Consider the following 21,044-nt stretch of genomic DNA (forward strand, 5'->3'; position numbering starts at 1 on the left):
CTGTTGTAAACAAGTATGATCAATCCTCAGAATAAGGTTGCAAATTCCATACCATTCTATAAGATTTAAAAAAAAAACCCTGAAAAAATGATCGATGATCTTGGTCATATTTACACTAGATCAATCTCACTAAAAATGCAGCTTACCGATTGAATGAATTATTTCGATTTTATTATAGCTAATACATGTGAATTTCCTCTTTACCAAATAGTAGTTCATAACTATTAAAGCAATTCCTAGATATTAAGGAAAATCTGAAGTTCAATTTGCTGTCCAATAAGGCTCTTTTATACCTTCTTCATACTTTTCATGTGAATTAAATCCAACATAAATGAGTTTTAAAGAGTAAATATTTTTTTTAAAATAGCAAACCGGAGGGTCGATTCAACCCTGTCTTGAACTTTAAGTTTGTATTTTCTATTCATGAGCTATTAATGTTTGTTGCAACGTGGTATAACAAAGGCATCAATTACAAACTAAACAGGAAACTAAAATATCGTAGCATAGAAATAAATTATCGGATTTATGAAATATTGAACGGAATTTTAAAAAAGCGATCAAAATTAACTTTAGATACATACCCCTAAAATTCAACAACAATGTATTTCTAGAAGAAAATAACCTTCTGGTCGTCAAAAACATTATCTAGGTTTAGTTTACATAAATAAATAACGAGGAAGTGGTGTTCTTGGAAAAGTCCATAATGATTAAGCTTTCACATGCAGATAAGATAAATCGAAATTAGTATTTAAACCGTAGAAGCAAGTCTTCGGTTTATCTTTATGATCCCATCAAAAGTTGTCAAACATTTGTGAAAAGAGAAAATGTATTATCACCATCTAAAGAAGATTCTTCTTATATGGAGTTTTGCAGCTGTTGCATTTCTTTCGCAAGGTATGCTATTTGAATTTATGATCAGAATTCATCGACAACTCATATCTAAAATGTGATATTGATTTTAATGTTTCCTTTTTGTTCAAGTCGTGATTCCAAAGTCATATCTTAAACTGCACTGCTCTTATAATTGTCGCTCTGACATAGAGAAATGCGTATCAAGACATATCACACAAACATTTAAGACAACATTTACTGAACATGCCATTGTGTATTATTCCTAAAAATAATTATATTAAAAGTTATAACTTTTAAATTTAATTTCATATCAATTTATAGTAATGTTGAATTCATAATGGAAGGTCAAATTGTAACAGAAATAACAGCAAAGGATTTTAATGAAAAGAAAGATATTATGATTTAATAAAGTGATGAAAACATAGATTTAATAAAATAGTCTTTTACATGATAAGGCCACAGATGCGCTGATTCATAACTTACGTTTTTATGATCGTGACCTTATATCATAATGAGACCTTTAGACAAACAATTAAAATAGTTTTAGTATGTTAAGTTTTATCAATGTGATCGACTATTAACATGCATGCATGCAATGCTTATAACACACACGGCTAATTTTGTATTTTTGATTCCACGATACGCACACGATTCTTTTTAAAGATTATTTTTCAGGATTATAAGGGATTGTATATCTTGACTGGATTTATGTATTCTTTTAAAAGGTTTAAGATGAATTCGAGTAAAAAAAAAGTCCTTACAGTGTCTCTTTAATTAAGGAATCATTCTTTGAGTATTATGAGGTGATAATTTTGGTCGGGGCGTGATCAAATCCAATAAAGCCCGAAGTGCTTTATGATAGATTTGATCACGCCCCGACCGAAAGTATCACCTCATAATATTCAAAGAATGATTCCTTATTACTTATATTTATATAATTTTCGGCCATCGTACGATTAAATATTTAAATATAAATAAACAAATCCCGCTGGCGCCTCAATTTGGCGTCATTAGCTTTTGTTGCATTTCACTTTGAAAAAAATTCGCACATTATTTTTTTTAAAGTGCGTTGAATTTGGGACCAAAGCAAACCACTTTCAAAAAAACTTTAAAGTGCGGTAATATTGAGACCGAGTAAACGCACTATATTTGATATTTTTTCCAAGTGCGTTACAAAAGTACATCAACTGCTTTTTGTTATTAACAAGACTCTAAACGCACTTTGAAAAATTATATCACACACACATACACAAAATTTTCACATTTTATTTTTCCATAAGCACATAAAATTTATCATTTAAAAAATAATTATTTTTTTTGTTCTGGGCATTACCCAGTGTTTTATACAATTAAGCTTAGAATCTCTTGGGCTCTATTTTTAATGTATCCCATGAGTTAATCAAGGTTCATTTATTCATTTATTGTAGATAGAAGTAAATCTAAAAGTGTGTTAATATTCACGATATCAAGGCACTTTGAGATATTACTTTTCAAGGTGCGTTGACTTGGTTTCAAAATTACCAAGTTTTGAAAAAAAAAATCAAAGTGCGCAATTTTTTAAAGAGCTTTGTATCACACCTTAAAGAGCGGTAAACGTTAATTGTGTATGCACTGGCTGATATAAAAAGCCATTTGGTCGTCAGAAAAATTAACAAATGGACCAAGTTTAGATGAATAAATTACAAGGTCGTGATGTTATTGGAAACGCCCATATTCACATTTCGCATGCAGATAAAATAAATTGAAATTAGTATATGAACCGTAAAAGCAAGTGCAATTATATGATCCATTCGAAAGAACAATTATAAAACACAATGTATTATCAGCATTTAAAAATATATCTTTTTATCTGGAGTGTTACCGCTGTTGTATTTCTATTGCAAGGTATGATATTTGATTTTATGATCCAATTCCATCGACAACTTGCAAATCCATTGTGATATTGATTTGAATGTTTGAATATTGTTCAGGCCGTGATTCCATAGTAATATCTTGACTTGCACTGCTTTTACAATTGCCAATGTGTTAAAGGAAAAATGTTAATCAAGAAATATTATAGTTACATAATTTTAATTGCCATTGTGTTATAGAAAAATGTCAATCAAGAAATGTCATACATTATGCTGAAAACAAAATTCACTGAGCTTGCCATAGTGTATAATTGTTATGTTATCTAATAAACAGTCATAATTTTGCAATTTATTAATGAAATTAATTTTTTGGAAGGTCAAATGGCAACGGAAATGACAACAAGTGCCTATGATGAAAAAGGTAAGATATCATAAATAAATAATAATTCACAATTTGGTGTAGGAATAGATTTAATAAAAGATTTTTTACAATGGACGTGAATCACACGATCAGGCCACGGATGCTCTGATACATTATGATTACTAATAACTTCCTATGATTATGACTTTATTATAAGGAGTTCCTTTTGACGTACAATAAAGTTTTAGAATGTATAGTGAAATGTCTTTTTTTCTCTCTCTATTTTTCCCTCAATAATGTCTTGTCTATTAACACGTATACTTATCAAGGACCCTGCATCATTTCCTTTTTTTAAAATCATGTAACGAAAACGATTTTCCTTTTTTAAACATCATGATGATAGGAACATACTGTATATCTTAGGTTCATTTTCGTAATCTTTTAAAAAGTATTTAGATGAAGTTTAAGGAAAGTGTCCTCCGTGCCCCGAGACAATTTTTTTTGTTAATACAGATATTTAAATGCATTTGGAAAAGGTTTTTATCAACACATTTCTTGTTCTTGTTTGTGTAAATTCGCAGCGTATTTTAGTGTATAGCATTGTACTAATAACTACCAGATCCCAAGTTAGAATATGGGATTTACTAATTTGTTGACACAAATTGCAAACAAAAATAAACAAAAAAATTGCTTAAAAGTTTCCCATTAAATAGGTTGGTTAGGGTGTTTAATTAAATAAATATAAAATGCCATAAATTACACAAATACATTATGTACAGACGTTTCTTTCTCGATTGTACGACTTCTTAAGGTATCTGTACAGTTTTTATAATTCGAATGAGGATCGGTTTAATTTCGAAGATATGTTTTGATTTTGACAATTAGCATTATTTCACAAATTTTGCAATTTCGCTTCGATTTGTGAAATGATTGTGTAAGCATGTCTTTTCTATAACACACATCTTTTTTAATGATTGTACCTATGGCTTTGAAATAAGCAAACAATTTTTTTTGGTTTCCAGAAAAATAAAACGTCTTACTGACATTACTGGGCATGGTATTAGATATATATCATGTATTTATTCTCATCTTTTAAACTGAACTGGGTCTTTTTGCAACCAAAACAATTTTTTTCACTTTCTCATATAAAAAAAACACTGTATAAATACTAAAAGGCACACATTTTCTTCTTTGAACAAAAATCATTTGATCAGAAAGGATCATATAAAGATCCATACGATAAAGTATTGGTGTAGAGATCTGCCATAAAAAAAACGGTCATCGTTAATTTTTTTTTTTGGAATGTGCTATAATAATTAGACAACGATGGATTTCTAAAAGCCATTTGGTCGTCAAAAAAAATTAAAAAGTAAACCAAGTTTACATTAATAAATTATGATGTCATGATTGTTTTGGAAACGTCCATAACCCTTAAAGATTTCACTTGCAGATAAGGTAAATCGAAATAAGTATTTAAACCGTAAAACAACCTTCAGATCATCTTTAAGCTCCAAAGAGAGATCGAAAAAACATTTGTGAAATCTAATGTATTTTTTTAAAAAGCATCTTTTTAAACAACATATATGGACATGATTTATAAAATATTGATACCATGTATTTATTCATAATCTATTTTAAACTGTACTTGACATCTTGTAATCAAAATATTGTTCATTTTCTTATAGAAAATACTGTATACAGTAAAATATTCACCCCGATTTATTTCGACCCTTTTGTCCTTGTGTCGGTATCTGAATTTAACACTGGGCGAATACCAATTTTTAAACAGAGCTATGTCTGAGCGAATTTTAGAAATAAAAAACGGCGAAAAAACTCGAAATACAGTAAACAAATATATAAAATCAAATATCCATTTTTGAACAACAAACTAATGTTTAAAAAACTAAGGATCATTCAAAGATCCATACGATAAAGTTTGGTGTAGCATTTCACCTTCAAGAACAGTAAACGTTAATTTTAAATACATGTACACAGGCTGTTATAGTTTAACAGCAATAGATTTTTACTAACAAAAAAAAGAACCAACAACAAACATTTGGTCGTAAAAAAATTAATATGAATAAATTACGAGGACGTTATTGGATTTAATTATCAGCTTTCATTTGCAGAGAATAAAAATGAAAACTAGTTTATAAAAAAAAAAACCAGTCTTTGGTTCATCTTTATGATTCATCAAAGATTAAAAGAACATTAATGAAATACAATTTAGCATTAACATTTTAAAAAAAATGTCTGGAGTTTAGCTTCTTTTGCATTTCTTATGCCCTGAATGATATTTAAGATTCTATGGTCAAAATTTATCTACAATTCATATAAAAAATGAAACATTGTTTTGAATATTTGCAGTTTTTTCAAATCATGATTTTGAAGTAGTACCGGTATCTCTTAAATTGCACTGATTTTAAAATCGGCGCTGTCATAGGAAAAATGATTGTATCAATAATTACCATACATTTAGAAACTTTGATGAATTGAAACACATTAATCCAAAGACAAATTTCATAGAGTATGCAAGTTTAAGAACTGCAGTTACAACCAGACTACATACACAAGATATACACTTACCAAACCTACAGAACACATTACAATATGGACCAATTGTCCCTAATCATATTCTATTGTTTATTAATACTTGTAAAGGTTGTAAACCCATGTACAACATACTATTAGACAAAAAAAGAGAAATATGTACATCGATATCAAAATGGAGAGAAAAGGGTTATAACTATTCACAAACTTCTTGGAGTAGAATTTTTGAACTCCCTTTTAAGTGTACACAGGAATCAAAACTACATTGGCTGCAATATCAAATACTTCATAGGATTGTCCCTACAAATAAATATCTTTTTAGTATAAAAAAAGCAGAATCTGCTGTTTGCACCTTTTGTAAAAAAGATGAAGAAAGTATTGGTCATTTATTTTATGAATGTAATATAGTAAAAGAATTGTGGTGTGATGTTGAAGAGTGGATTTTTACACAGTTTGAAATCTCGATTACATCTGATATTCAATCAGTTCTTTTTGGAAAATACAAAAATAAAGAAAGTTATAAATTTTTTAATCTGATAGCTCTTATTGTGAAGCAATATATTTTTTCATGTAAATATAAAAGTAATCCGACACCAAATATACATGCCTTGAAAAAGGTCATAACAGAAAGAATCTTAACTGAAAAATATTTGCTGTTGAAAAGATGTAATTATAAGGAATACGAAAGCCACTGGCAGAATATCTGTGAAAAATTGTAGTTTTTATAGAGATAAGTTTGTTTTTTTTGATCGATGTGAACCCTCATATCATTTCATTTGTTTCCAGTATAGCATAGTCTATACTTGTATTGTAATCCACCTGCATAATCTCTCTCTCTCTCTCTCTCTCTCTCTCTCTCTCTCTCTCTCTCTCTCTCTCTCTCTCTCAAAATCAGCTTCACTTCATATGAAATATACAAAACTGTACTATTAAGTAGAAATAGTATAAAGACTATGTAATATGTTTATAAAAATGTTACAATCAGTATTATGTTACATATGTACATATGTTGTGAAATGAAAAACCCAATAAAAAAAAAAAAAAAAAAAAAAAATAATTACCATACACATAATGAAGACAACAGTTATTAAATATGACATTGTGTTTGATCCTGATGTTTTCACCGTATATGAATTTCTAATGATGATCAAATTCTTTGGAAGGTACAATAGCAACAGACGTGACAACAAATGACTATGGTGAAAATGGTACATTTGTAAGAGTATATAAATTAACAAAGTGGTGAAGAGATGAATTAAATAAAAGAATCTTTTACAGAAAAAGTAAATTACACGATCAATCTACAAGTGCTCTGATAAATAATATATTTCCCCACAAACTATTTTTTGTTTGAATGAATGAAAACTTTTGCTGACATATCTGGACATCATTTAATTTATTAGACATTTATTTTCAACACAAATTGAACTGTTCAGTGTCTCTCTTGCAACTAAATCACATTCTTCACTTTCTCAAAAAATACATAAAAATTGATGAAAAAAAAGTTTAAAAAGGACATTTAAAGCTGTATCGTCAGATTCTATACCATTTTTTATATACTTTTAATTGATGCTTTTGTTTAGCGTGTGTATATTAATAGGCATAAAAGGAGTTTACCACAAATCTTTAATGCAATTTAAATAAAGTTCTCCATAAAATTGCTAAAGGTTTGGACCACCCAAAATTAAATCCAGGGGAATAAATACAAAACTCTATACATAAAAACTTCCAAAATAAGAATCACAGAAAATGAATTTTGTCCATCCTTCATAACAGTGTTAATATGGCTGAAGTTGTTAAATTTGCAAGCATTGACTTAAGACTTCTGTGCTCCTCATCAATTAACTAAAGATAAATTGCTACTCAAATGCATATTCGTCAATAATTACTGAATATTAACCAAAGATGTCAAGCTGCTAGGATTTTAATTCATATGTAATAATACAAAATACAAAGTTCAGTTGAATGCTTAAAACAAGAGGCCCAGAGGCCACATCACTCACCTGAGCAACAATTGCCTTAATTCTGATCAAATTAGCATAACAGTATCAAAATATCTTGACAACTGAGTACAGTAGATCTTGCTAAAAAAAAGAAAATCTGCCAATTTTTATCCACCTCTTATTTTTTGGTAAATACCAAGTCCCTTTTCTTGTTGTACCTGTAAGAAGATTTTTCTCTTCTCCTATATACCCCCCCCCCCCCCATTTCGTGGCCCCACTTTTCTCTAGGGAATCATGGTTTCATTTAACTTAAATCTGCATAACCTGTGCTTTCACACTAAGTACTGAGTTTTGGACCGAAACTTTCCCAGAATATTTTTAAAGACTTTCTCTATATATTCCTATGTAAACATTCAAACCACTATCACGGTCCCGCCCTACCAAAAGGGATTGTGATTTTGCAAACTTGAATTTACACTACCCGAGGATGCCTCTACACAAGTTTAAGCTTTTCTGGCCAAATAGTCTTTAAAAAGAAGATTTTTAAAGATTTCTCTATATATTCCTAATTAAGTAAAAATTCATCCCCCATTGTGGCCTCACCCTATCCCTGGACTATTATTTAAACAAACTTGAATTTATATGATCTGGGGATGCTTCCACTCAAATTTGGGCTTTCCTGGCCTAATAGTTTTGAGAAGAAGACTTTTAAAGATTTTCTATATATATAAAAATTTATCCCCCATTGTAGCCCCGCTCTACCCCCAGGGACCATGATTTGAACAAACTTAAATCTACATTATCTGAGGATGATTACACGCCAATTTGAGCTTTCTTGGCCAAATAGTTTTTAAAAGAATTTTTTTTAAAGATTTTCTCTATATATTCCTATATAAAAATTTATCCCACAATTGTGGCCCCACCCTACCCCCGGGGACTATGATTTGAACAAACTTGAATCTACACTTTCTGAGGATGCTTCCACTCAAATTTGAGCTTTCCTGGCCTAATAGTTTTTTAAGAAGAAGATTTTTAAAGATTTTCTCTATATATTCCTATGTAAAACTTGATCCCCAAATTGTGGCCCAACCCTACCCACGGGGATTATGATTTGAACAAACTTGAATTTACACTACCTGGGGATGATTCCATTTTAATTTGAGTTTATCTGGCCATATAGTTTTTAAGAAGAAGATTTTTAAAGATTTTCTCTATATATTCCTATGTAAAACTTGATCCCCCAATTGTTGCCCCACCCTACCCGCGGGGACCATGATTTGAACAAACTTGAATATACACTACCTGAGGATGCTTCCATTTTAATTTGAGCTTCTCTGGCCTAATAGTATTTGAGAAGAGGATTTTTAAAGATTTTCTCTATATATTCCTATGTAAAACTTGATCCCCAATTGTGGCCTCACCCTATCCCCATGGACCATGATTTGAACAAACTTGAATCTACACTATCTGAAAATGCTTCCACTCAAAGTTGAGCTTTCCTGGCCTAATAGTTTTTGAGAAGAAGATTTTTAAAGATTTTCTCTATATATTCCTATGTAAAACTTGATCCCCCAATTGTGGCCCCAATCTACCTGCGGGGACCATGATTTGAACAAACTTGAATTTACACTACCTGAGGATGCTTCCATTTTAATTTGAGCTTTTCTGGCCTAATAGTTTTTGAGAAGAAGATTTTAAAGATTTTCTCTATATATTCCTATGTAAAACTTGATCCCAAATTGTGGCCCCACCCTACCCCCGGGGATCATGATTTGAACAAACTTGAATCTACATTATCTGAGGATGGTTACACGCCAATTTGAGCTTTCTTGGCAAAATAGTTTTTGAGAAGAAGATTTTTAAAGATGTTCTTTATATATTCCTATGTTAAACTTGACCCCCTCTTGTGGCCCCTCCCTACCCCCGGGGACCATGATTTGAACAAACTTGAATTTACACTACCTGTTGATGCCTCCACACAAGTTTAAGCTTTTCATGCCGAATAGTTTTTGAGAAGAAGATTTTTGAAAAATACCAACAAATTTTCAATAATTCTCAATTATCTCCCCTTTAAAGAGGGCGTGGCACTTCATTTGAACAAACGTGAATCCCCTTCACCTAGTGGTGCTTTGTGCCAAATTTGGTTGAAATCTGCCCAGTGGTTCTTGAGAAGAAGATGAAAATGTGAAAAGTTTACAACGACGACGACGACGACGACAACGACGACAGACAACAGACAAATTGTGATCAGAAAAGCTCACTTGAGCCTTTGGCTCAGGTGAGCTAAAAATTGTAAACATATAACATATCTATTTTTCCTTATTTTTTTTCAGGCTTTATAAACTTTTCGATTGTAATAGAAGAACATGGGAACATCAAACTTGTAAACCAGTCTGTTATTCCAATTCAAATAGAAATATTTGGTGTGGTCGCGAACAAATCGACTACCTTTGAAATTTTTCTTATAAACGCAAAAAGCGAAAACGCAACTCAGATATTCTGGCAGGAAGAGTATAACATGTCTACAAATGGCAGAAAAACAGTTGAATTTCCGATAAAAGGAGAAAACTTCGGCGATTTTGGACGCTACGCTGTTAAATTTGTGGCCTGCTTGCAAAATTCAAGCAAAGAGAAGGAGTCTGTAGCATTTACAATATCTTATAACGAAATGATTAGCCAAGTAAATGTAAGTGGTTTTTAATTTTTATTCTTTACGCAAGATAACTATCAATAATGATAGTTAAATGGAATCAACAAAATTATTGATTTAAGATATACAACAATTTTGGTTATGAACAATTATAAGATTCCTTGTTAAAAATATTAGCGTTAAGTCAAAATGATATATTTACCTTCATATTCATAATATAAATTATTTACTTGATACTCGATGTATTCAATTTACAAATCTTTCTATGATTTGAATCATTTTGTAGACTCATCCATAAGTATATAACAATTGAATGAGAATACTTTGCCCTTGAATTGATTATGTCTGTTTTACATAGATCACTTGTCCACATTATATAAGGATTGGCAGTCTTGCAAACTTCACAGCTAATGTCGAACAAAGACGACACCATTTAGGGCTCTCTTGGAATTGGGTTATATATGATATGAATATCAACAAAACAATACAAACAAATGACACAACGTCGCAGAGTACACAACAATTTTTCATCTCGAAAGCGGGAAATATTGAAATATTGATCACTGTTTCAAATGATGTTTCAAGCTCCTCAAACTCTTGTCGTATTTTATCGTTAAATCCAATAAACGGGTATGAACTGTATTCTAGTAAAGCGGTGTACAGCACAACAGAAACTGCTTTGTTTCGGATTAATACTACTACAACAAAACTCCCTGTAGGATTGGTAAATCTGAGTGTTTATTTACCTGTTTACTTACCGAGAGCACTTAACAATACCAATGTGAGCAGTTTTGAGTTTAAATACAATTTCACAAAACAAGGCAGATACACAGTTTTGATGGAACTTCGATCAGAAATCGATGCTAAAAACATATCAAAAGACGTCCAAATTTGGGATGAATTGGATCAACTTAAGGTAAAACCTTCTACTGAATATGCCAGAGTTGGAGAAAGGGTGAATATTTCTTTGCAAAATCCTCCGCCTTCAGCATTTCATTACATCTTCTCGTTTGGCGATGGAAGCAAAAAAAACAAGACGTCAGGACCTTTTAATGAAACTTTTATGTCGTCATCGTTTGAAAAGAACTACAGCAATCCAGGAATGTACAAACTTTGCATCTCTGCATGGAATGAAAAATATAACAAAACACATTTGGTCAATGTTTATATTCAACATCCAATACTACACCTAAATATCACACCTGAAAAATTCAATGTCCCTCTTCCAGATGGAATTGTCGACTTTGTCGTTACACATTCAGAAAAACCACTTCCAACTAATGTAACATGTAAAATTGATTATTATGACGGTTCTCACACTGAAACTGAACTTCATGCTTTTAACTTTGGTTTTACCTTTCGCATTACATTTACAACCCCTGGTCAATACACAGTAAATGTAACTTGTCAGAACGAAGTAAGTTCATACGGTTTGGAGGCATATGTGGATGTAACCGAAATCAAAATGAGTGACATTTCATTTGTATACCAAAACCCATTTCCGATGAATATGTCAAGAAATTCAACATTTCCATTTGAACCATTCCCAGTTTCAACTAATGTGACATTCAAGCTTGTTCTCTTCAACTGTTCCAGATTACCGCATGATTTAAATGAAACATGGGAAATTATTAGTCAAAGTTATGTGACATTTTACAACAGGACGGACTTTACCCGGATACTTACCTTTAACAGCAGGCAAACTTTTGATCTAAAAGTCTTACTTGAAATGGGAAATGATAATCATCAGCACGAATTGAACATTACTATGGGAATAATTGAATTATTCTGCAATAAGACTATAATAAATCTTCAGAAAGAGTCATTCCATATCAAAGTCACGGTAGCGAATGATTTAAATGGAGAAACAAATACGTCCACCAATGATTTAACATTTGAGATATTAGAAGATAAACCAGGAGAAAAACAAAGTAAATATCTTGATACGTCAACTTTTACATTAAACTATACAGACTTTGGGTTTTACATGCCAAGGTTTACTGCACGAGGAATTAATTTTATAGAGGAAATATACCTCGATTATCCGTTAATTGCCGATTACGATCTTCAGAACAAGATTGAGCTACACACAACTGCTGAAGCAAATAACGATATTATATACTTACCACCTGGAAACATTAACTACGTAATTCGTTCAGTTTTTGACAAACCATTGCCGTTCGTTAACTGTACATTTTATTCTGGAGATGAGGTAAATCGCGTTGAATACTATGTTGAACAAAACATCACAGATCATAGCCCTTTAGAACAAAACCATACGTATACCGATCTTGGAAATCAAACGATCGAAGTTAAATGCAAGAATTTCATATCGAGGGCCAGTCTACAAAAAAAGGTAGCCGTTATCAACACTTGCTTTGGAGACGAAGGGATATTTGAGCGAAGGTTTTCTATGAAAAACGTTAAAATGAAAATTACTGATGCAAGTGAAGTATACATTGTAAACAGAATGAGCGTTTTCAGTATCAATGAAAATATCTATTTTCATTGGAAAAACTGCGAGTCATTACCCACAAGGAAGGGCGTCTGTTTATTCAATGCAAAAGGAACTTTGGCAGGAGTGATTGAGGTAGTCTTAAATGTATCTGTTCCTACATGTATTATAGATGAGAGGAAATCCTACATATCTGAGCCAATGTTCATCGAAATCCTTCCCTCTATCCCTGTTGCTTACATTATTGGAGGCGAATTGAAATATGTACATTTAAATGATAACATTACCTTTCAAGGCATGATTACAAAGAACAACAGAAATTCAAACTACGAATGGGCAATAAACAGGTAGAGTTTATGAAACTTAATCATCACTATTTCTGTAAAATATCTCTTGCACTTTCATCAACATTCATCCTTAATATTGCAAAAATTATTAAAAGTTTATTTCATTGCATTAGTCAAACTGTAAATGAAGTATTATATACAGTATGATTTATATGAGGATTGCAATTTAGTTCCTCGACAATTAATTTCGGCCATCAAGCAATGCTTTAAAACACACAGGTCCTCGACAAAAATTTCCATCTAGCAGAAGTCGATCGCAACTATAACTATTTATCGCAGCTATAATACTTGATTTACGGTATTCTAAGTATAATGTGTTAAACATTTTTGCAGTAAACCGACAGGCGAAAACAATGCGATATTATCCTACCAGTTCAACACCATCGATGACTTTAATGTTACTCTAAAAGTAAATGGAAGTGCCACATTTATGCAGAGAGTCAGCGTTCTCAGCAAGACTGCCATCATTCCTGTGAAACACTTAAGGTAATAACCATACCTCACAATTGAAATAAGATATGTTCATATTTCTCAAACATGCAACTGATGATATGTCCTTATTAAATTTAACCCGCTTACTTATTGAGATGGTATGGGACATTTCCATGTTGTGACGTATTGTTTATCGAAATAAACAATAAAACCAAGTGTAATTATATAAGTAGTTTCTTTACCAGTATTATTACTTAACAGCGTAGTGCAGTTTGGGAGAGGGCATTCTACGAATCTGTAAGTCATATTTTCGAATCCCGCCGGGGTTTTTACAACTTTTGCCTCTCTCAATAGTTCTAAAAGCTATATTTAGGTTGAACATTGTAAAATTTGAAAATTCTAAACCGGTAAAAATATTTTAATTGTAATGTTCTTTTAATCCACATTAATATCGACAAATGTCCCATACTACCTTAATCGGTTCTTTAAATCAAGAATCATTATTAAAAATAGAACAGATTGTGGAGAATGATGCTTTTTTGTGCATTAAGAACATTAGCAAAAGCCTGAAATTTGACCTCCGGAAAAATCATATTTTGACTGATGATTTATGTCAAATTAACATATTTATTTAAGACTAATGGTTTCATGTTGCACTTTTTTTTATTGATTAATACATGTAAATTGATAATTTGGTTTTGCGTGAAATGAAATAAAATTGCGAAAAACTCTTGGAATTTTAAGAATGTTTAGAATATTTACTAATTAAGGCTATACGAATTGAAAATAAAATAACACAAAGGTACGGCCTTTGCCATCTTCGCTAGCCAAGGGTTTTCGGTCCACTTTGCTCCCCATAAACCCTTGGCGGATTTCATTGCGAAAACTCGGTGACGAGCTCCGTTTTATGATTGGCTGCAGCTGCGAGTAGCTGATCCAATCGCAGTGCTTGTAAATATAAACTTTAAAAGAAAACATAGGTGTGATCTTTGGTAAATCATTCGGTGCTTTTAACAAATTGAGACACAAGTTCTCGACTACAGTGCCTCGCCAACGATGGTCTAACCAGATCGCTTAAAAATCCTATATATTTTACTGGGATTGAACATAGTTCTACACATTTGTCAAGGCTCGCGTGATAGCATGGGAAGTAAATATGGCGAATGTAGAAGCTGCCCATCCCGTTAGTATATACGTTCCTGCTTATGGTTATTGCTTTTTTAAAAAGGTTTAATGAGATTTATTTTATTTTATTTCTTTACGACAACGATACCTGGTTTAATGACATGAAAGCTTTGATATAAATCGCGACTTTTTCACTCCTGGTACAGGTCCATACAAAACACTATGAATAAAACATTCCATGCTTTCCCTAGTTTATAACTTAATTCGTATTTAAAAGCATCCTTAATTATGTTCCGATATTCGGTAGTCAACATGTTTTCAAGTTGTATTAAGCCGTAGTGTGTATATAACACGTTGTTTAATTCGATTAAAATGTAAATATGCAAGGGGCGCAACTCAAGCTGCTCGCTAGATAGCGGCACCACATCACCGAGTTTTCGCAATGAAATCCGCCAAGGGTTTATGGGGAGCAAAGTGGACCGAAAACCCTTGGCTAGCGAAGATGGGCCTTTGCAGGATCACATAATTATTTGGCGAATTTTTGGTAAAAAAAATCATTAAAATGCACATTAAGGTTCGTGACATTAACGTTTTGCAGAACAAATCCTTTGGCTATATAGTGTCATTAATTTTGTATTGGATCTGTTTATGAAAATTGGTTAGTATAATGGATGGATATCGGTGTTAACAGCATTGGAGCAACATGTCCGGAAAGCTAGCAAGGGACAGTAACGGATAAAGCTTTGTAAATTTAGAGTTGCTGTACTTAAATGATTATGACTTGTGTTGCTAAAATTCATGAATAGGTTTACTGATTATCATTAGTTAGAGGACTGTCTCGTGTTGAAATTGGTATGCAATATGTAGGCCCTTAAAGCTAATTACATGAATCAGAAGTAAAATACGAAACTTGGGCTATGACTGTTATGTTACACAGTTAAATTCCAAGATTCAGACGAGAGGTAAAATAACATGAAAAGTAGGTGGATGTGACAATAAACTATACATCGGTTATTTTCTTACATGTGATCGAACAGTATGCATCATGGTGGGAGGTCTAAAAATCTATTTAAAAAAAAGTCGAAATATAAAAAAAAACTACTATATGAAAATTTTTACAATTTCTGGCGTAAATTTCGATAGAAATTGGTGACTGGCCTTGATAGGATTTGTGCTGAAGAGAAACTTAAGAAATTCTGCACAGAGTTCCGAAGACACAAATCCCGTGGCTACAGTGAATTGTATATTTTTTTTAAAAACTGTCCCCTGTCACCAAAACACTAATTACCTGATAATGCTTTCAAAAAAAGGAAACATATTCAACGATTTATATTGATTCTAAAGACTGTTCTCGACTAATTGTTAATATCACTAGTAATCTTAGATTAATTATAAATCAATTTCTAAGGTACCATAGTTTTTTTTGTTAAACACACCGTGTTTAACTCAATTAGATAGAGCACACGAAGGACATAATAACGCGTGAATTACGTCAGACTTTGTTTTATGAAGGATGAATAATTTCGATAACCTTAAAGAATGACAAAATTACATCATATTTCAACTTTTATACAACTACTCAATGAGCTTAAAAAAGAAAACGAAAACATTGATTACATCAATAAACTTATCATTTCAGGTGTATTGTGAATTGTGTCATCTTGAACAACATATCACCCCAAACAAAATTGGCCCTTGCCAGCGAATGCACAAATTGTTCAGAAAAAGCATTAACTGTAAATTATACTTGGTCAGTGTTTGAGGAGAATCAACCTTTTAATCTAACCAACAAAACATTGACAGGTGAGTTTTAGGGAGTGATATTTAATAGATATTCAGATATTTAAAAGATAATTAACATATGATCGTTAAAGTTTGATGGATTATATGGGACTTTTTGTAAATGACCAAAGTGAATTTAATATCAGACAATATTTCGTAAAAATATGCATTTTGATACAATAGAATTTTTATTGTAGAAACTAAGTGAGTAATCTGATTGCCAATTCTGTATTCATGGCTTGTCTCTAAAATATGCTATATCATAGGTATAAATGGACCAGATTTCTCCCTAAAGGAGGGTACTTTAAACCCAGAAAAGGGCTACAAAATAGTACTGACCGTTGGTAAAGAAAACTATATCACACCGTACAATTTAACGATTGTTTTAAAAACCAGCAAGACAGGACAGGATATTTTCAATGGATTTTGTAATGCTACATTTATACCTGGTAAACCAAATAATCTCAACTTTTTGCTTTGTGACATTGTGATATTCATTTAAAACAAACTACATGAGCTTTCATATGATGACACTTCTTTAGCGATTTTAATCTGTGTTAACGAATCCCTTCTCCATTACATATTTTTTTCTTGAATGTTTAAATCATATTACAGAAAAAACTGCAGTCAGTGCTATGTGTACAGAATCGCTGACAAACAGTCGTGTGGTTTTTAGCTATCTTTTTGAAACAATCACAAGGCGATGGACAGCATATGGGGAAGCAGAAGATGTCATAAACTATCTATATAAAGGATGTAAGAATTTTCATTGTCAATAAAGTAAGAAGTCTTTTTTTCCTGCATACTTCTAGAATATGGTTAAAAGTACAATATTTCAATGCAAATATTATTTTGTAGACGAGGGCTCTATCTACGAGGTCCCTATTCAAGTAGGAGATGATAAGTTCGAAAATAATGTGACATTACGCATCAGAATATTCAATGAAAATGGCGATTTTTGGACATTCATGACGGTTTTTCAGGTACGTTTTAAACATAAGCCAAAAAATACTTTTAAAAAAACATATTCACTTTAAATGCGAGACCTTTTTTTTAAAATCCAGAATGTTAGAATCCCTTCTCAATATTTTCCCACTGGAGTTGAGGATGTAAAGAGGCTTGAAAATCTTTTCCGGGATTTCAATAAAACCGTCAGCTACATTCGAGCAGGAGGTGATACGATGAGAACTTTCCGATACGTAGGATCTGTAGCATCAATGTTTGCTAAACACAAAAGGGTAACTGTTTTGTCTTCTCTTTTCATCTTTGAACATATCATATGAGCAGTTTTAAAGTAAAACGATTCCTTTTAATACATCATCTAATGCCAATGTTTCACCATAAAAAATAGAAACATCGATAACATATGTAAAGTAAAAACTAATGTTAAATTAAATCTGTTGTCTCCTCACAAGAACTTTTTATTCCTTAAAACATATAGAATGAATCCGTTACAACAGAGGAAGATATTTTAAAAGGAGCAAAATATGTCAAATTTTACAAAGAGTCGCCAACAGAAAAGAAGTATAAAGAGGTAAGACACAAAGTTAAAAAAAGATTGCCGTTTAAAATTTGCAGGATTTTTTTTTATCAGCAACACATCAGTACTTCAATTGAGGCTTAGAGCGTGTGAGCAGCAAAGGGCAATGATATCTCGTGTCACTGTTATCTAACACTTAATGTTAAGGTAATTAGAAAAAAAGTTAAACAACAACAATAAATAAAAAAGACTTTCTTTAGAGTATCAAATACAATATATCTCTACAATAACAACCAATTATATTTCAGAAGTAAATGAAAAGCTGTCAATGTGACAGCAAACTGAGTTTTCGTTTATGTAAACTGTATCTATAACCATTTGTCAACCCTGAATTGATAAACAAAATCTATCCAGAGAAATGGTGAACGCTATATGCAATATTTTGCGAGAAAACAGCTGGTATTTTTTCATAAATTATCAAAGTATCAAGGTTCAAGTAATATTCAATCTCTAATATATTTCAAATGGATCTGCAAAACAACAATTTCCTTTCTTGAAAACTGTAGGAGGATTACCTACAATAGGGGCACCCTTTATGCAATACTGTGGTTTCATTATTTTCCAGTGAAAACACAGTTTCAAGGATACGTACATTCGTGGCCAATAACCCCAACAATACAAATTGTTAGTAGAAATTGTACGTCAATGAACACATAATGTCATGGATAACCTTAACAACAAAATGCATGAAAATTGGTATTCAACAAATATTGATAAAACAACAGTGTTCGGCGAGGAAATTACTAACTTCAACAGCTGGTATTTTTTTCATGAATTGTTAAAAATCAAAATCCAAATAATATGGAAATCTCTGTTACAGGTATAATTGATCAACAACACATTAATTGCCTATTTTGAAAATTATAGGAAGAAATATCAGTACAATAGGGATACCCTTTTGGCAGCCGCCCACCATTTCCCCTTTTGAATAGCGGGATTTTTCCTTTGAAAAAACCTTGTTAAAAACTGCAGTACGATATGCACTGCAATATTTGAACAAACTTAAATAAACATAACCTGGGGTGTTTCTACAAAAGTTAAAGCTTTCTGAGGGATTTTTTTTAGAAAAAAATCTGTATACATGTTTACTCCTGTGTTAAAATTTGATCCCTTCCCCAATTCAGTTCGTCTCTGCTGCTTGGGATCATGCTTTATACAATTATTTACAGCTTTTCTGGTCAATTTGTTTTTTGAAGAAAAATAATTATAATCAGAACAAACTCATATCTACTCGATCTAAAGATGCTTCCACACTAGATTCAGCTTTTCTGACCATTTGGTTTTTGACAAGCTTTTTAACAGATGTATCCATGTAATATTCTTACATAAAAATTAGCCCCTAGGGGTGATGATTTTTTTAAAAACTTCAAACTGAATAATCTGAGGATTTATTCACACAATATTCAGGATTTTTATTGACCAAATGGGTTATAGGAAGATGATTTTAACGACGTTTCTCTATCTAAAGCTATATTTAATATAATATAATAATTGGACCCTATCGTAACCTCAACCTTCCTCTGAGGATAATAATACCATACAAGATATAGTTTTTTCTGGCCCAATGGTTTTAGAAAAGATACATTTGAAAAATACCAGCAACTATTCAAATATTTAAAATTATCTCCCATTTATGGCTAACGTAATATGCAAAGCGGTGCTAATACGTTACTAAAGCACTTAAAGGCGCATGGTCACGATTTTGGTCAAAAAATATTTTCCTGATTTTAATGTTTACAATGCTTTAGTAAGGCATTTTAATAGGCAACCAAAATTTGAGTGTCAGTCGTTGAGTTATAAGCCAGTTACAGAACTCGCAATTCCAAACTTTGTAAACAAAGCTTTTGTTAACATCTTGAATGTGGAAGTAAAAAATCCAGTTAGAGACAAAAAATGAATGTGTTTAACGTTAGGAACTGCTTAAAATAAATGAGAAAATAGACAAATCAGCTTAACAAAGATTTTTTACGTGTATATTGAACTATGTCAACAAAAACAAGGTACGATCCTTGTTTACATGACAAAGAATTGTGAGCCCTGTATCTTGCTTATCACTGTACGACTGACTCTCAAATTTCATTTGATCCTTTTTACATTGTTTTATTATGTAGATAATTTCACATATGATTGAAGTCTTAACTGAGGATAGTGGAAGTTGTACGAAGGAAAACTACATCAAATTTAGTCTGATAGATATACAACAGATATTTAGTTCCATCGGTGCACTGGTTAGAGAGCCATCCTATATTTCCCTAGATATGTTGGTGAGTATCTCGTCATTTCAGGTACATGTGAAATGATTTTATGCATATTTAAACCGCTTATTGTGTACCTTGACCTGATAGTTAATGACAATGCTTGAAATTTAAGGAAAACAATTTGATAGAACTTGTTGAAAATATGACCGAGTGCTTTACAATCCGAGTGGATGAAACCATGAAGCCATTACCAAACGACTACATCGAGCCCGTTATAGAAATAATGAAACGTAAGGATATACGTATTGATTATTAATTATATTTTTTTTTTGCGAAATTTCATTTGAAACCTGTTAAGGCCATCAATAAATTCATGTATATGCTATTAATGTTTCACGTCAAGGAAGTACTCTTACAATATCACTGAAATATATTCACTTTGCATCTAAAAACAAAAGCAATACAAAAACCTATACAGGTAACTCTCGATGGCTCGAACTTCGATCCCTCGAAGTTCTTGATCGCTCGAAGTGAGTCTAGGGTCCCGGTTTTTTTCCCTATATAACTAAGCAAATTTACTCTTGATTTCTCGAACTCTTGATCTCTCGAAACCCTTGATCCTTCGAAGTCAAACTGAAGTCCCGTTATTCATAATCTATAGTTTTTTACTCTCGATACCTCGAAGTCGCCCTGTATCTCCAAGCGCTATACCTAATTAACACCTACTTGGTCATTTAAATTGCTCCAGGCGTTAGACGCGGGACCCGTGTCCCGGGTTGTTTATTTAGGCGACACTTGTCCTGCAAGGTGATAATTGTTTAATGATTGCCCATACCGATACCTAAACTATAATCAACACCAACCGTTTTACGATAATTTGGAGACGCAATGAAAATGAGAAATTAATTGAGACGAAACGATGAAATTGAGCCATGGTCAAATTTTAAAATTATAAAACT

The 21,044-nt window shown here is 31.9% G+C and overlaps 1 protein-coding gene and 1 long non-coding RNA gene across 3 annotated transcripts in view; both read left to right on the top strand.

Annotated features, from left to right (window-relative positions):
* Positions 1-760: 760 nt before the first annotated feature.
* LOC136276259 (uncharacterized) lies at positions 761-10,115 on the top strand. The gene is made up of 3 exons (XR_010714716.1): positions 761-894; positions 3,079-3,123; positions 9,890-10,115. It is a non-coding gene; the product is annotated as an uncharacterized lncRNA (long non-coding RNA).
* An 8-nt stretch (positions 10,116-10,123) lies between these two features.
* The window catches only part of LOC105320465 (polycystin-1-like protein 2), a 30,202-nt gene continuing 19,281 nt past the window's right edge, over positions 10,124-21,044 (top strand). The window contains exons 1-11 of one of the 2 annotated variants that reach the window (XM_066087793.1): positions 10,124-10,242; positions 10,565-13,008; positions 13,342-13,494; positions 16,205-16,368; positions 16,614-16,796; positions 16,963-17,103; positions 17,206-17,330; positions 17,412-17,585; positions 17,789-17,881; positions 19,999-20,151; positions 20,258-20,375. In XM_066087793.1, coding sequence (XP_065943865.1) covers positions 10,225-10,242; positions 10,565-13,008; positions 13,342-13,494; positions 16,205-16,368; positions 16,614-16,796; positions 16,963-17,103; positions 17,206-17,330; positions 17,412-17,585; positions 17,789-17,881; positions 19,999-20,151; positions 20,258-20,375 — 3,766 coding nt within the window. In that variant the 5' untranslated portion in view covers positions 10,124-10,224. Of the gene's footprint in view, positions 10,243-10,564; positions 13,009-13,341; positions 13,495-16,204; positions 16,369-16,613; positions 16,797-16,962; positions 17,128-17,205; positions 17,331-17,411; positions 17,586-17,788; positions 17,882-19,998; positions 20,152-20,257; positions 20,376-21,044 lie in introns of those variants that run through there. The other variant, XM_066087794.1, reaches the window with a different exon arrangement.

This window comes from Magallana gigas, chromosome 6 (genome assembly GCF_963853765.1).
Source record: "Magallana gigas chromosome 6, xbMagGiga1.1, whole genome shotgun sequence".
NCBI lineage: Eukaryota > Metazoa > Mollusca > Bivalvia > Ostreida > Ostreidae > Magallana > Magallana gigas.